The sequence below is a fragment of the Microchirus variegatus genome (genome assembly GCF_963457635.1).
Source record: "Microchirus variegatus genome assembly, chromosome: 5".
Lineage (NCBI taxonomy): Eukaryota > Metazoa > Chordata > Actinopteri > Pleuronectiformes > Soleidae > Microchirus > Microchirus variegatus.
Window position 1 is genome coordinate 10,375,488 of NC_139806.1, and position 17,478 is coordinate 10,392,965.

Consider the following 17,478-nt stretch of genomic DNA (forward strand, 5'->3'; position numbering starts at 1 on the left):
TTGTAGTTTGTAGGTCTCCTGAAAAGAGCTTCAGTGAGGAGAGATTTCGATCGGCTGGTTTGCAGCAACTAGGAGGTTTTTGACCATTAATGGATGTAAGTAGACCTCCATAACTCACATATATATGCAATAGGACCACTCTATGGGAGCTTTACCATTGAAACCATGAAAAACAGCAAGAATCCCTACTTTAACAACACCTCAACAGGGTCAGAAACACTGGGATGAACACCAAGCCGTGCACCAACCCAAATGTAATCACAAGAAACACAACCTTGAAGAACGTTCTAAAGATGTAACTCCCAGACACGGCCAGCACCACCACTCCTAAAATAGTGGACAAGGCACCCTGAAGGACAGGATACCCTAAATGGGCCAAGGCTTCGATCGCTTTCTGATTTGGATCCCGCTTGGGACTGGTGACGAAGGAGTAAGAAATGTGGGCTGAGAAATCCACAGAGAAACCAATGCTCATGACCAGGTTGATCATGGAGATGCTGTCAAGGTTGACGTCCCACAGTGCCATGAATCCGCTCACGCCAACGATGACCGACAACACCGCAAAGGCCACCCACAGAGAGCACAGGAGGCTGGGTATCAGGAGGAGTGCGACGAAGAGCATCGCGCACACAGCCACCAGGAGGGTCTGAATGGTGTTGTCCAAGATGACCGTGTACTGGTCAAAGTAGATGAAGGCAGCGTGGTAGACCAGCAGCTTGACTGGACACTCCTCCGCTGTCTTCCTGAGACCAGTCATCATCTCCTTCTCCGACACGATGTTTAGCGTTTGAAGGAAAAAGCGAGATGCCCCGATCTCGTCTTCTGCGGTAAAGTTGATGTCCTGCCTGAACATAGGGGCGACTTTTAAGAATTGTGACAGATGGGTTTGGAAAGCCTCCTGAGAGCTTATGCTCTGGTTGTTTGCGTCTGCAAACTGTTGGAAGGAGTCAAGCCAGGAAATTGTACTGTTGACATAGCTCAACCTTTGGAAATTTGAAATGCACGAGTCCAAACCGTCCTGCGCTGTCCTGTTCCAGTAGTCGAACGTTTGAGTCACTGCCACCATCACGTTGGCGCTGTACTCAGAAAAGTGCTGCCTCTGATCATCGTAATAATCGACCACGTAGGAGTCATCTAAAGCCAGATTCCTGACATCGAGTCCCTCCTCTAAGATCATACAACCGTAGATGCCTGCGGCTAAATAACCCATATATATGACGAGTACAAGCACTTTAGTGAGCTTGTGGGTCAGAAATGGGCCGTAGAACTTCTCGAACACGTGACTCATGAGCTCAGTCTCCTCCTTTTCAGTGGTTTGATCATATTTCCCTCCGACACAGCAGATGCTGCAAGCTTTTGAATTCTCAGCGGGCGAGTCCTGGACTACAGCGCAGGTGAACCAGTGCCTGTTCCCTTCTTCCCGGTGACCGTTCAAGGCCATACAAGCCCCGAGGAAAGTGATGTTGTACAAATAACAGAAGCAAACACAAATCCCCGCGTACAGACAGAAGGACTGGACCGAACCGAACGGTGAGATGAAGCCCAGGAAGAACGCCAGAGCATCGGTCAGCGAGGTGATGGTGATGGAGATGGCGGCGTCTCTGTAGGTGTGAGCCAGCCGGATGGGGACGCTGTCCATGACACAGGTCCTCTGCCAACAGGAGATCATGATGAACATATCGTCAATCCCAATACCTTGAGAATAAAACAATACAGAGGAAGAGATTTTTAAAATGGCATATATGACCTTTTGACATACGACTTACCTGTTTTTATATCTGTTTTCATTTCAATACATTTACCGGCAGACATTTATTATTCTTGTTTATCTGCTAAATATGACACAAAAGGTGCACTCTTAGAAATAAAAGTGCTAAGTAGAACCATACCAACCACCAACCCTTTTTGGCCCCAGGTAGAATCTATTCATAAAGGTTCCACCTGGAACCCTTTTGGAGGGTTCCACCAAGAACCCTTTTAAAACCCTTCATTCAGGAAAGGGGTTTCAAAGGGTTCTCTTGATCAAAATGGTTCTTACTGGAACCATTAGTGTTACCAAGAACCCTTGAAAAGCCTTTTGTTTGGGAAAGGGTTTTTCAGAAGCAAACGGTTCCAGGTAGAACCTCAGCCCTTGTAGAAGGACCCTTTTGGAACCCTTATTTCTAAGAGTGTACTGAACAAAACTGCGCCAGGAACGGCATACATTTGGGTGCAAATGTGGTATAACGGGGGCATTCCAGGAAGCCATCCATCCATCCATGATCTACCACTTTATCCTCCACCAGAGGGTAGAGACAAACAACCATTCACTCTCACAATCACACCTTCAGTCAGTTTAGAGTGACCAATTCACCTAATCCTCAAATCTGCATGTTTTTGGACTGTGGGAGGAAGCCAGAGAACCCTGAGAAAAGCCATGCAAACTACATGCAGAAAGGCCCGTATTTCCACCGGGGCTCGAACCCAAGTTTTCTTGCTGCAAAGGCAAGAGAGCTAACCACTATACCAACCGTGTGGCCCCGTTCCACGAAGCATTTATCCCTTTCATAAACACTGCGACACACTACCTTTTGAAAGTGTTTTGCCACTGTCTGAATTATTCATCTTGATTTAAAAAATCAAACCATTTTATTCTTGTGGGAATCCGTTCAAAACCGGATTTTAAGCCAAAATTATAAGGTTTCGCTGTGTGTGCGTGTGCGTGTGCGTGTGCGTATGCGTGCGCGTGCGCGTGCGTCCATCCCACACACCTGCTGCTCTCCATCCTGATTGCCTGCAATAAATACCAAGCTCTCCTAACCAGTCTTCTTTCCTGGTTCATAGTGCTTTACTTGTCCTCTGTCTTTTTTCTGTCCTCTACTGCTCACCTGGACCTGGATTACTGAATTCACACCCTGACAGGTCAGAAAAATTGCATTATGGTTCCAGTTCTGCTTGGCAAATACAAATACAAAGATTGTGCAACAACTACCAAGCCATTGGCAGTTTAAAACTGTTTTGTGTACATGAACAAAGGTCAAGTACATTTTAAACTAACCCAGCTCTACACAACTCCATCTGTGTTTCTCATATAACAACAGATGTGTCTGACCAGTTACGAGAAAGTCATTTGTTTTGTCGTTTGAAGCCTTTTGGAGAATGGATGTTGATGTTGGACGTTTCTTGCAAACCCACCTAATATCAGGAAAGGGCAGGAGGCAGCTGGCATAACAAAAGGTTGACCCAGCAGCAACAACGCTCCAAACCCACTGAGGATTGATAGACCAGTGGAGAAGACTCCACACCACGCCACCCACACCTTTGTCCGCACGTTATCCAACCTGAAGGATTCAGAGAATACAGTCAGTCGCTCACAAAGGTTATTAACAAAATTACGGAAACTGAATTATTTGTTTACAAAACTGCTGTCAATTTCGAATTTTTTGTATTTTCATTCACAATAACATGTTTTCAATTGTTTTTGTTTACAATGTGGGACATAAGGCCATGCAAGTTAAACACAACATTGGTTATTGGGTTGAGTTGGTTCATCTAAGTGTCTTTTATTGGTTTTATTGTTGAGATTGATGCATATCATGAGGGTTATTTCTAACTGCATCCACCTCAGCAGTAATACAATGTCCTAACACAATGGCATCTTTTGTTGGGTTTTTAACACACAATACTTATTATGACCTGAACTTAAACTAAAACTAGTAAAAAACTGCTCTAAAAATGAATTCAAACTAACTAATAATAAAAAAAAAACTATTGACAAATCCAAAGTTATTATAACCATGGTCCCTCAGCACATAATGCTTGCGTTAATAAAACGTAGAAAGGCTGTTGATCTTAATTTCTGTAGTAAGATCTGAATCAAAAAGTGAATTGCACACTGTGGTGAGTTTAGGCTGCTGTTGAAACATGAAACCGCAAAAAATTCCAGCTTTTGTAAAGGGAGACATGTAAAAAGTCTAAGTCTAAGGCCACGTAAACCAAATTTATTAATCCTTTATTTAGCCGAGAAGGTCCCGTTGAGATACAAAATCTCCTCTCTCAGGGACTCCTGAGCAAGACAGCAGCAAAAATAGTCCAAATAATAAAAAGGAGGTAATTAAAAGAGAATAAAAAAGAGTATGTAAGTATCTGTATCCAATGCAAATGTATTCAATATATTCAATATATATATGATTTACCAACCTCCAACATGATGCGATTGAAAATGTGATGGCGATGGCATACGTGATGGAGAATAACATGATTACAGAATCTGGTGTTTTCTCAAATTCCCACTGAAGTGACTTAGAGGTGGAGTATGACACCTGGGGAAAAAAAAAATGTTCAACTCTATTTTAACAAATGCCACTACTGTCAGTAAATGTAGATACACTTAAGAACTCTACTGTGCTGAATAAGGTCTGCTCACCGAAATGTTTATAGAAGATTCGGTTGAGACCGCATCGATGAACTTTTCCAACCAAAGATCTGTTTTTGCTTCATTGCCCTCCTGTAAATAGTAGTAGAGCTGAATGGCTCGAGCTCTTTCAACAACTGAGCTCCCCTCGACTAATTTCACACTGCCCAGACTTAAATAAAGAGGATAGCTCTTAGAATCTGAGTCATACCATGGAAATGTCAATGTGAGAGTATCTATGTTGATGGCGTCGTATTGAATAAGATCTAGAATATCATTAGACACACAGGCTCCAGTCACTAGAGCACAGATATTGGCGTATTTAAAGGACTGGTTTCCAAACTCTACATCCATATCCCTGATTTTTGAATCCAAACAGAGAAGCTTCTGAAGTGACTTGACTGTCAGCATATTCTCGTCACTTGTGGCTATGAGCGTGGCATAATTCCCATCTGTGCTCAGCCTCAGCCTTGAAAACATGGTCTCGTTGGCTGGAAAGGTCTCTTGGATGTACTGCCTCTCCGCCTTGGCCGGTCCGTTAGCCGGTGTGAACTCTTCCTCGATGTTGTTGGACATCCTGCACGGCAGAAAATAAAACCCGCTTCCCAGAAGCGCGGAGAGAAAAAGAGGGGCGATGAGGTACCACCAGGGATGGGATCCGATAAAAAACCCTATACTCTCAAACCAGCTAGACATGCGTCTCTCTATGCAGTCCATGCGGCACTTTGCCATAGCTGCACGTCCGTGTAAGTGGTTAGACTCTGACTCTGCTGCTCCTGTCCTCACAAAGGTCTGACTGACGTCGGTAGGGACAGTGTTTACAACCAGCTGTATTCCACCGTGGTTCCTTCCTGGTCTTAGATTTACAATAATAACAGGGTCAGCCTTATCTGTAAGGAACATGAGAGATACAGTAAATAAGAAGTCTCCATCAAAGACACCATTGAGGTGAATAAGGTGTTGTATGGCTCACTGGTTCCATCACACTTCTCTATTGCTTATCCCCCAGGTGATTTCCCCCCCTCTCTCACGGTTGGGTGACATAGGGGTTTAGAGCTACTGCAGATTAGCTCAGCACAAAGATGTGTTGTTGTTCTTCATCGTGTGTTTCATTCGTCCATTTGACTGAATGAGCTGTAAAATGGCAGTAAATCGTTTTATAGACGCTCGTTCCACATGATTTACTGTCTCACTTGCCCTAAATGAGCACATTCACACATTCTGCACCACCAATGTGTTCCTTCAGGTGGAGTCTACGCGACAAGGAAACATGTTCACATGGGTGTCATTATAGGCATAAGCCCTTTATTAGCCTTTATTATTAGCACTTTATTATTTTATTATGTCGGTTTTATGTGTTTAAAGCGGGTGCAATGCACTGCAATAAAACATGTCCCTGCAGGGACAATAAAGTACATTTGATTTGATTTTGGTGGTGTCCATTTAACTGCAAAAGTTGCACTTGTCCATACAATTTAGACAAATTAATCTCAGAATGGGGTTTGAAAAGTTCATTAAATGCATGTGACAAAGAGGACAATCTTGCTCTTTTGATACGAAACAAGGAGGAGGAAGATCTGACACGAATCCTTGGATTGTAGACTCATCCACTAATTATTAATCTTTATCATCACATGCTGTATTATATTAACCATAATAATTTAATCACCTCATGGAGGACAACAAGTCTATCTGTGGATCACAAGCAGTCGTTTTTTGGGGGGGCTGCTCCAGTTTCCCTGGTCATGGTGCAAGGAGATGTAAACAGGATGATGCTGTTTCAGAAACACCGAGAATAAACAAATGTCGTGTTGTGGAGGAAATGACTGACACTAAAGACAGACGCGACGTTTAACAGCCTTAGTAAAACAAAGGTTTATTTACAGGTTACAGGTTAAAGATCAGTGGATCAGCTGTGTGTGTGTGTGTGTGTGTGTGTGTGTGTGTGTGTGTGTGTGTGTGTGTGTGTGTGTGTGTGTGTGTGTGTGTTTTACAACCAGGTAGATCGGGCACTCGCTCCTTCCCATCATGCATTACTGCCATGAAACGACCTGATAGCTTCAATAAAATTATTCACAGTTCACTAGAAGCAGGAAGTTCCTGGAACAACTTTAATAAAAATGTCAATCTGTACCACTGTTTTATTATATTATTTAAAAAAAAAATAAAAAAAAATAATTATATTTATAGCAGCAAATAATACACATACACAAATTTGCTCAACTTAATTGAACATTTATTGAACAATTTAATACATGAAACAGGTCATCAAACAATACTTAAAAAGGATAAAAAAAAGGAATGAGAAAACTTAGCAGCACTTTTGAGAACAAAAAGTTCACATAAATAGGTCAACATTCAAATATTGATCAGCTGACTGAATAATATGTCTACCTAGTGGTCACAGAATTGTGAATAAGTTGTACTGTCACTGCCAACAATACACATAGACACAATAATATTGACAAAATAACTTTAAATAAGACCAAAGTTAATTTGATGACAGAGATGAAAAGGTAGGTAAATACCGTTGTTAAAATGAATAGTCTTTCAAATTAATATTTCTGAAACTCTGAAATCATAATTAAACAGTGTATAGCATATGATAAATGCTCAGTGTACATAACACATTAAAAGTCTACTTTTAAATGTACGTTTTTGTATTTATTGTCCATTGAATATTGAATTTCGAACCAGTGGCGTTTCATTGTATAGTCTTGTTAAATGTCTGATTCCTTTCTTGTACATGAAAGGTATGCACACGCAGCGTGTGTCTCTCTCGCGAGATCTCGCGACACTCTTCGTGATCCTGACGCGTCACAGGATTGACGGAAGTCGTGCTAACTGCAGGCTGTCATCGTATCAGCTAGTCCTCTGGTCTAAAAGAAGTCCAAACTGTCTTTTTAAACTCTTTCTAAGAGTCGGTGAAGGCCAGCTGTCGCGGGAATATGGACGAGGACGTGTTGACAACTCTAAAACTGTTGATAATTGGCGAAAGCGGAGTCGGAAAGTCCAGGTTTGTCGCTTGCTGTAGCGAGCTTAGCAGCTAGCCTGTTGTGAATGTTGACACTCTTCTTGTGTAAGTTAATTCCTCCACAGCTTAGCAAAGGTTTGCTACGGATAGCTGTTACTGCTGCTGCTGCTTATGTTGTTTGTGGAGCCGTCTCTCCCACAAAGTTGTGACAAACAAGTTGTAATTGTGAGGCTTAAATAAACAGCCGCAAAGTTACTGCTCACAGTGTTGCCGTGTAGTAATGATGCCATTTAACCACAGTTATTATTATCAACATATCAGCTGTGTTTGTTGTTGTCCTGTGACATTCACGGACATGATAGAATAAGCAGATATCGGAGCTTTTTGTAGCGTTATCAAAAAAGGCCTGACTGCTTATCTCATGTTACCTTTGTTTCCCCCACAGTCTCCTTCTGAGGTTCACAGAAGACACGTTTGATCCAGAGCAATCTGCTACAATAGGTTTGTCTTTCTCTCTCTCTCTCCTCCTCCTCTCTTTCACACATACAGATTCTCAGAGCACAAAAACAACATTTTAGAAATAAGATACTTGTTTGTTTACGGTCCTCTTTTTTCCCCCCTCTCTGAGCAGGAGTGGATTTTAAAGTTAAAACCCTCGCTATTGATGGGAACAAGGCAAAGCTCGCAATATGGGTAAGTTGTTTTCACATAGGAGTTGTTTACCTGCCAGACAAAAATATTGTGAAGTACAGGAAATCCCCACTAGATGGTGACATTGCTGAGAAAACATCCCATCACTAAAGAGTGAGATTTTTGTTTTCTCTCTAATCACGGAGGTTATGATTTTGGTGGTGTTTAGATTATTGCCCAAGGGGTGAAATCATTTTAATTTATTTTATTATATATAATAACAGATGTGGGATTAGGAAGTGTACTGACACAAAGGATAAGTGAGTGACTGGTGGAGTGAAAACCTCCAAAATTGTGTTGTGTGTGTGTGCAAGGCTCAGAAGGCATTATAAGAAATGAGATGTCGCAAGGCAAATTCTCAGGCTGAAATTACAGAATAGCACAGGATTGCAAAATGTTTTACTTTGTATCTCATGTTCAGTTTATCAAAACAATTACACATAAAACACTTCATATGTATGTATGGGGCCCTGGTTTCAAAATGAAAAGAACAACAGACAGTTCACAGCGGGACAGTCCTGAGACCTTGCAGACATATGTGAGAGTCACAGTTTGTGTGTGTGTGTCTGGGGAGTGTGTGGACATCGCTGCTCGTAGTGATGGTTGGAAAAGTTTACTGTCATGGAATCCTTTGCTGTCTTCTTCACTTCTGAAGGACACAGCTGGACAGGAAAGATTTCGCACCCTGACACCCAGCTATTACCGTGGTGCACAAGGAGTCATACTAGGTAAAAAAAAAAAAAAAAATTAAAAGATGTATCTCTGTTTCTTTATTTTGTAGTCTTGCAACTGTGTGTTTTTTGTCACAAATCCCTTTGAAAGCACAGACCTATCGTCTCTTTCACCTAATTGCTTAAATACTTGAATTATGAAACAAAAACATTGAGAGCAGCTGAATTTGTTTACTCTATGAAGATTATGTCATACTAATTGATTCTCTCTCACACCAACTTCTTTCATTTTGACAGTGTATGATGTGACAAAGCGTGACACTTTTACAAAGTTGGGAAACTGGCTGAATGAATTAGAAACCTATACCACCCGCAATGACATTGTGAAAATGCTGGTGGGAAATAAAATTGATATGGTGAGTCACTCTGCCATTATTTCCATTTAATATGCGTTCATACATAATGTGTTTTGCAAACAGATTGTCAAAATTAATTTGTATATGTGCCCTGAAAGTTGCTCTGAATTGTCCAACACTTGTCTAGATCATGATTTAGAAAGAGTTAATCCTTAACCAATGTGTGTGCTATATAGAGAAAATTACATCAGATGTCTCTTTGGTTTTCAGGACGACCATGAAGTGAACAGAAATGAAGGCTTGAAATTTGCTAGGAAACACTCTATGCTTTTTATTGGTAAGTATCCATGTTCGGGGCTGGTCATATATGGACATTTAAACACAAAAAAGAGCCTTACACTATAAGTTCATGATATTGAAAGAGAGTACACTACATTTAAAAGGCATAACTATAATTGCTTACTTGGAACAACTCAGTATTTTGGGTTTGCTGCGTTGTTTATACTGTGCAGAGATTTTTGAGTAAGCACTGCACTGAAAGATGCAGCCACTGACTGCAGAAGAACTGCATTATGATTCAAATCTTTTGGTCTTTAATTTATCGAACCCATGTCTACACGTGTTCCTGATTCTCATCTCCTATCTGCCCCTTTCTGGGAAATTAGGTTAACTCTTCTGTGGAGTTTCCATTTTAGAAGAACAGCTAAATTGAGGTTTTATATATATATATATATATATATATATATAGTTTAAAAAAAAGTTGGGCTAGAAGATGTAATGGTTTTAAACGTTGCTGTCAGTATTTCTTCATCCCACTGGATGTCTCCTGCTTCTTAAATGAAGTAATTTCATACTTGACGTGCACCTCTGATGTTTTTCTATTGCATTTTGGAGATTGCTGTCCTAAATTCCTTCTTAAATCTTAACATTCCTCCTTCCTTTGAGCAGAGGCCAGTGCAAAGACCAAAGATGGGGTCCAGTGTGCCTTCGAGGAGCTTGTGGAGAAGATCCTCCAGACTCCAGGGCTTTGGGAGAGTGAAGGCCAAGGCCAGAAGATCCGTCTGGGGGACCAGGAGCAGGGCAGTGCCAGGGGATGTGGAGGATATTGTTCCATACCATGATTCTGAAAACAAAATGGAAAATCAGCCTGTTTGGAATGATCACGGACCAGAACCAGAAAGGTAGAGAGAGAGGTGGAAGTGGATAAGTACTAGATGAATGGACTTTGCTGTTTGCACACTTCCTTTTCAACCATCGTCATGTCACAATTTTCACCTAAAAACCATGAATGAAAGGATCATGTAAGAGTAGCATCCTGTAAAAGAAATGTAGTATTTTAAATTAACTTATCCATGCCAAGTATACGTGTAGGTCATGCAATTACATGTCTGGTCTGAATTTATCTCATAGGCAACAGTGATTCTGTTGGCATTAGGTTAATAGCATAGTGCCTATAACATGAACTTATTTGTAGGTTGCTGTACATTAACTGTCAATTTTGATTTAAAAATGATTCATGAGAGAAAGCACTCAGAGAGCACGAAACTCCGCCAAGGCCACTCCGTTTTTGCACTTGCTTAAAAAAACAAACTCTAGAATCTGGAGCCATGTCGCCATCAAAATCTATTTTCTTCTTCCTTGAGCCGTAAACCTCCATCCCCAGAAAACGGAATCCAAATTTGTCCTTTACATTTTGAGTTATGCTGACAAATCCGACTAATAAAAAAGACAAATGTGGCCGAAAAAACATTACTTCCTTGGCGGAGGTAGTGATGAAGTCTGAGCTGTGATTCACCACCGGGAGAAAGCTTATCCTGCTTTATGCTATGTGAGCTGTAAATTCCTCTAGCTTCAAAAAAAAGAACTTAATGTTTTCACAAGTTATGCAAAGTATTTATATAAGCTTAATTCAATTCATACCTAATCACTTTGATGGAGGGTAGTGACAAAAGAGACTCATGGGGTTATTATGCACCAGAACACTGTGGAAGCTCCCAAAGAAGACATTTCACATTTCATACTGACACCAGTGTATTTTTACTCCGCTCTTATATTTCTTTAAAATACATAGATGTTTACAAATGAACATCATGACTTGGAAATATTCTTTTCTTTCTTTATATTTGTCTTTGCATGGATGACCGGGACCATAACTTCCAGAGCTACAAGTGCGTGGTGTACAGTATTTCCAACTCTTCTAGTTCAGTCAGGGCTGGGCTGAAATAAATTAATAAATAACTATCGACAAATCGCTCAATATCATTAGAAATTGTGATGAGTGTCATAAAAAAATGTTTGGGGTCCTGGGTGAGAGTTGAAGAAACCAGATAGATTGTGGTTTTTACGCAGTGGAAACATTTCACAAATCTGAAAACGTTCATAGCAATCATGTTATATCTCAGTGTGTTTGAAACTTTTGTTGTGTTGCCATTGAAGTACGTTTTATTGAAAAAATCATTGTTATTGACCTGTTGCTCAGCCCTGTGTTCTATTCACTTCAGCTCACTGGTATTTTGCCTGTATGTATGTGGTCTCAAACAGGTCCATTTAGCTTTTTCATTTGCATTTATTTTGAAGTTAGTGTTGTGGTGACTGACACATTTTAAATATTAGCATTTCCCAGAGCTTTCCTTCCTCCCATCCTGGGTATATATATTTTTTCTGTTTGTTTGAATTCAGTCTTTTGTTGATTGACATTTTCCAATGATTTCCACGTGGCTTTTTGCTGTGCATCTATTAGAATCATATGCAGCAATATGTTAACCTGATATCTGCCTTAACATTGAATGACATTTGCTGGACCTACGGTCGTATAATGTTTGCATTGTTTCAAAATGAAATAAATGACTGCGTCAAGATGCCGTCACTCACAACTAACTATTGTTTAATTGCCATTTGAGAACTGTCCTTGAGTCCAGTGTTAGGTATACAACTAAAGGTATATCGTATCGTTATTACAATACTGATGTTGTCCTGCTCATCATCTCCATCTCTGACAGTGTCAATCCCCATGAGAGTGGCTGCGATGTTTGTCTCCTCACCCTCTGTGGCCTGAACAACAAACAGCACTTGTGTTATAATTCACCACATATTTAATTTCATAAAATCAGACTAGAAGCTCAGCTCATGAGTTGTTGCTCAATAATTGTTTCAAATTTAAGTTAATATTTAAAATATAAACGCTGGGAATAAGGGCACAGGTGAAGCCCTGAACAGGAGTGTTTAAAATGTTAACATTTTAAAATTGAAAATCTGAACCTGGATCAGGAAACCTCTCAGTTAAGACAACCCGAAACACTAATTGATTAATCGCCAAGTGTCAATCCTTATGACGATATGACATAAATGGCATTAAACTGCATTGCATGGAGAAATGAAAATGAAAAAAACATGGTAAAGAGGGAAAGAAGAAATGAAGAGAAAAGACGAGTAGAGAAAATAAAGACAAGCAGGAGGAGGATTTGTTGATAAAGTCAGTGAGACTGACAGAAAGGTAATTCTACTACTGTGTAGTAGTTTTAAAGTGGATTTGATGATAAAAGTGAGAGCTCAAAAGTCCGACTGCTAATTGAGCTTCATGTGATCCCAGAACTATAGTATAAATGATGACTCACATTCACACTAATTAAAATCATAATAAGCATATGTTGTAAAGGCTTCCATCATGCACATCAATATTTTTTGGATGACAGTGTTTGATGCTATGGGATCAATTTACCGGGTATTCTTTTGACAAACTCTCTGGATGTTCGACGAGGTAGATGACGAGACTTTGCAGGACACATTCCCGCATTCTTGGTGTTGATGTTGTCACACTGAAGAAATGGCATCAAATCAAGACAGAATTTAGGTAAGTGTTGCCTAAGTGTGCCGATGGCTCAGAGAGGTAAGGAAACATGGTCTATGCATTTCTACTCACCATATCATTTATTGCCAGAACGTAATTTATCTTTTCCACCTGTCACCCCTACTTTGCTCTTGAAGAGTTTTATAGGTTTGTCTGAAAAGTGGTCCAGCTGTGACAGGAATTTTGACTGAATTGGCTTGGTGGTCCACAAGAACTCGTCGTTCACCTGAAAAATATAATACACAAACAAATAGGCATTTGTTACCCTTTAATATAATAACTACCATTCAGTGTGCTAAATTTTTGTCAGTTTCAAAATGCAACTGTGTAGCTTTAAGTGTTTTAAAGTAAGACATTAAATAAAATCATCTAGACTAGCAGGAAAACAACAGGTGACTTAAATGGATGTGGCCATTCTCAGATTTACCAAATTCACTCCTGCGAGTTTAACACCTACGACACAGAAGAGGCTAGCTGCTGCTAGCATTAGCAGCCACTTACTGGCTTATATATGAAATTGTCTTGAGAGAAAAAATTTCTAAATTTCAAAATGCAACTGTGTAGATTTACACTGTGTAGATTCGAACGTTTTTACGTATAGTGTACAAAAAGTTGTGTTGTGTAGATAACTACATAAAACAAGTATTACCTGAGAACAGACGTCCCACAAACTGGAGTTCTGGTTGTAGCCAAGATGGAGGCGGAGAGGAAGAGGTACGTGTTGAGTTCAGAACAAGGTTCTCCTCATAGTTTTGGATTTTCACGAGTATTGGTTATAGTTTTGACTTTTTGTTTTTAAAATGAGGTAGTTTGAATTAGTGTGTTAGTTTTTATTTGTTTTAAATGCTTAGTTTTAGTTGAGTTTTTATTAGTTTTATTTTTTTTGTAATTATGGAGTATTTTCCAGGTGCAAGATTCAAAAATGTCACACTAAGTATTCTGTCATAAAAACCCAGCACAATATGCTGTTTTAAAACATGTATTAGGACAGATTAACAATACATATATATGTTATATATTATATAAAATATATCATGAAGTACATTAATTCCCCACAAGAGGGTGATGCTGCCTAGACAACATCCTATCACTAGAGCTGAGGAGGTAGTGTGTTGTTTTGTTTGTCTGTCTGTCATTTTAACATGATAACACACAAATTATTTGAATTTGTAGGCGAGATTGATCCAGATGCAAAATGTTTTTTTGTTTTTTTACTGTTTGGGAACTGTATTGACACTGTGGGAAAGTGAGTGTCCTTGGTGGAGGTTGAGACTCAAGTGTTGACTGTAAAATTGTGTTGTGGTTTGTATGTTGAATTTGTATATAATGTAATGTTGTATATCTATCTGTATAACATACATTGAATTGTCCAACACTTTATGATGTAGAAACAGTTCATCCTTAGCCAATGTGTATGCTACATAAAGACAATTACATCAGATGTCTCTTTGGTTTTCAGGACGACCATGAAGTGAACAGAAATGAAGGCTTGAGATTTGCTAGGAAACACTCTATGCTTTTTATTGGTAAGTATCCATGTTCGGGGCTGGTCATATATGGACATTTAAACACAAAAAAGAGCCTTACACTATAAGTTCATGATATTGAAAGAGAGTACACTACATTTAAAAGGCATAACTATAATTGCTTACTTGGAACAACTCAGTATTTTGGGTTTGCTGCGTTGTTTATACTGTGCAGAGATTTTTGAGTAAGCACTGCACTGAAAGATGCAGCCACTGACTGCAGAAGAACTGCATTATGATTCAAATCTTTTGGTCTTTAATTTATCGAACCCATGTCTACACGTGTTCCTGATTCTCATCTCCTATCTGCCCCTTTCTGGGAAATTAGGTTAACTCTTCTGTGGAGTTTCCATTTTAGAAGAACGGCTAAATTTGATTGTTTTTTATATATATATGTTAAAAAAAAAGTTGGGCTTGAAGATATAATGGTTTTAAACTGCTGTCAGTATTTCTTCATCCCAATGGATGTCTCCTGATTCTTAAATGAAGTAATTTCATACTTGATATTTGAACATGAACATGTGTAACATCTTATTCACCAGAAGAATAATGACATGTACCTCTGATGTTTTTCTATTGCATTTTGGAGAACATTCCTCCTTCCTTTGTACAGAGGCCAGTGCAAAGACCAAAGATGGTGTCCTTCGAGGAGCTTGTGGAGAAGATCCTCCAGACTCCAGGGCTTTGGGAGAGTGAAAGCCAAGGCCAGAAGATCTATCTGGGGGACCAGGAGCAGGCCAGTGCCAGGGGATGTGGAGGATACTGTTCCATACCATGATACTGAAACATAATGAAAAACCACCAGCCTGTTTGGAATGATCACGGACCAGAACCAGGAAGGTAGAGAGAGAGGTGGAAGTAAATATGTCATGTCTGGTCTGAATTTATCTCATAGGCAAGAGTGATTCTGTTCTACATCAAGGCATTATGTTAATAGCATAGTGCCTATAACATGAAGTAATTTGTAGGTTGCTGTACATTAACTGTCAATTTTGATTTAAAATGATTCATGTGAGAAAGCACCCAGAGAGCACAAACCTACGCCAAGGCCACTCGGTTTCTTACATTCTTATTACACTACCTTATCTGGTAAGTTTAGCACTTAACAAAAAAAACAAACCATTTAATTTAGGAGTCATGTCACCATCAAGACCTATTTTCTTCTTCATTTAGCCGTAACCTCCATCCACAGAAAACTGAATCCAAATTTATCCTTTACGTTTGGAGTTATGCTGCCCATAGTCAGACCAATAAAAAAGATAAATCTGGCCGAAAACACTTTTTCCCCCCATCATGGGTAAATATTTGTATTCATTCATATTCACTTAATTCAGTCTTCTGTTGATTTTCCCCTGATTTCCACATGGCGCTTGCTGTGCATCTATCTGCCTTAACATTGAATGACATTTGCTGGACCTACGGTCGTATAATGTTTGCATTGTTTCAAAATGAAATAAATGACTGCGTCAAGATGCCGTCACTCACAACTAACTATTGTTTAATTGCCATTTGAGAACTGTCATTTTGTCCAGTGTTGTGTAAACGCCAAGCTAATCAAAAGCAGGTTTACAGTGGAAACATCCCTGAGTTGCTCTTTCCATAACACTTTGTCATACATGCAAGGATGAAAACATTCTTTTCAAGAAATGTCAAAAAAAATAGACCAAAGCCAGGAGACAAGTGGAAAAATCCTGTTAATCATGTTTAGTAAAATGGTCCCAGAGGATTGTGTGATTACAAGCTTATGTTTGGTGTCAGAATGTCCACAGATGGAAGGAGGACGCTCCCCACACGTCTCTGCAGGGGGAGAGCGCACCAGACATTCTTCTCAGGCTTAACGTGTCCACGATATTGAGGTCAGAGGATTTCTGGGAGCTGGGTTTTCATGTTTTAACCTCAGTAACAAAACAAATAAGTGCTTAAGTCATTATGTTAGAGTTAGACTAAGGGTTAGGATGATCTATCGTCACAAATTGAATACAATATTGTCACATTATTAAATGTATTACATTCAGCAATCATATGAGCTTGTTAGGGTGTTTTCATTACAGTTATTCAGATTATTACTCACTTAAGTTTAGATTTACTTCTGTTATTTGCATCATATACATGTTATGAAGTATACATCATTCCATTTCTACTCTCCAGTTCTGTGCCCGCAACTGAACAGTTGTTGTTGTTTTTTTCTCTAGGCCGGCCCCTCATTGACAAGACTATACTCTCATTGGCCCCCAGGTAATTTTAATGTTGACACACCTGGTATATATACGATCAAATTTGGATTTGCGGTGTGCACCTACTTCCTACGGGCACTGCACTAGTAGTAATAAAGCACGGGGAGGTTCACATGAATCTTTGTGCTTTCCTATCACACGTGGGCCTTTTTTAATCATTATGGCTGAAACTGTGACAGTTGGCTTTTGCATAGCAGAAGGGATTTAAACGCTATTTCACAACTGTCTCCACTCCACCATTCTCTCCGCCAACTCCTCCTTTCTTCTTTGTTGGTTTGTGCGCTGGGTTTATGTTTTTTTGTCGCTTATGAAGCTTCCACTTTAAAATGCAAAACACATGCTCTGGCTGGTTTGTCCGTTCGTGCAAAATGGCAGCCTCCACAAAGGAAGGCCCTTGTCTAAAAAGCACACACAACAATCCTCATTCCAAGGCTACAAAAACCAAACAACCTCGATTTGAATGTAATTATTCACTTATGGCTTGGCTTTATCTTTCATTTTGAACACTGTAAATTGATCTATTATCAATTTTAAAATATTGATCACAGCTGTATCAAGACACATGTTCACAGCAACTTTTTGTTTAGCCTCATGCTCTCTAAATTAGAACAGCAGTGCTCCTCAGTTCAGTATGCCACCTTTCATTCCACATTACAACATTTAAATAAAAAAGCAACTTGTTAAGATGAAATGAAACGGTCAGAGCCACAACTTCACACATGAAGTCGACCACTAAACACAGTCCAGTGAAACATAAGTGCAGCTTCAGCAGCTGCCGAGTAATGAT

At 39.6% G+C, this 17,478-nt stretch overlaps 2 protein-coding genes and 1 long non-coding RNA gene across 3 annotated transcripts; 1 reads left to right on the plus strand and 2 right to left on the minus strand.

Moving 5' to 3' along the window:
• Positions 1 to 190: 190 nt before the first annotated feature.
• ptchd3b (patched domain containing 3b) lies at positions 191 to 5,125 on the minus strand (the record flags this gene model as incomplete). Its single annotated transcript, XM_083888963.1, has 4 exons — positions 191 to 1,695; positions 3,175 to 3,320; positions 4,180 to 4,301; positions 4,406 to 5,125. 4 exons carry the CDS (start codon positions 5,123 to 5,125, stop codon positions 191 to 193), a joined length of 2,493 nt encoding a protein of 830 aa, XP_083745089.1.
• A 2,110-nt stretch (positions 5,126 to 7,235) lies between these two features.
• Positions 7,236 to 12,064, plus strand: LOC310927805 (ras-related protein Rab-18-B-like). The gene is made up of 7 exons (XM_083890205.1): positions 7,236 to 7,409; positions 7,813 to 7,868; positions 7,999 to 8,060; positions 8,713 to 8,785; positions 9,026 to 9,144; positions 9,355 to 9,421; positions 10,033 to 12,064. The coding sequence occupies exons 1-7, from the start codon at positions 7,342 to 7,344 to the stop codon at positions 10,203 to 10,205; spliced, it is 618 nt and encodes a 205-aa protein (XP_083746331.1). The 5' UTR covers positions 7,236 to 7,341; the 3' UTR covers positions 10,206 to 12,064.
• LOC310927806 lies at positions 10,032 to 13,627 on the minus strand. The gene is made up of 4 exons (XR_014592835.1): positions 13,581 to 13,627; positions 13,004 to 13,157; positions 12,803 to 12,899; positions 10,032 to 10,207 (listed from the first exon to the last, which is right to left on the minus strand). It is a non-coding gene; the product is annotated as an uncharacterized lncRNA (long non-coding RNA).
• Between the last annotated feature and the right edge of the window lie 3,851 nt (positions 13,628 to 17,478).

Bases quoted from the DNA above. Each gene is read 5' to 3' on its own strand.
- LOC310927805 (XM_083890205.1), top strand. From the start codon at position 7,342: ATGGACGAGGACGTGTTGACAACTCTAAAACTGTTGATAATTGGCGAA. The intron at 7,410-7,812 runs GTTTGTCGCTTG...TTTCCCCCACAG, and splicing joins AGCGGAGTCGGAAAGTCCAG to TCTCCTTCTGAGGTTCACAG. The intron at 8,786-9,025 runs GTAAAAAAAAAA...TCATTTTGACAG, and splicing joins TGCACAAGGAGTCATACTAG to TGTATGATGTGACAAAGCGT.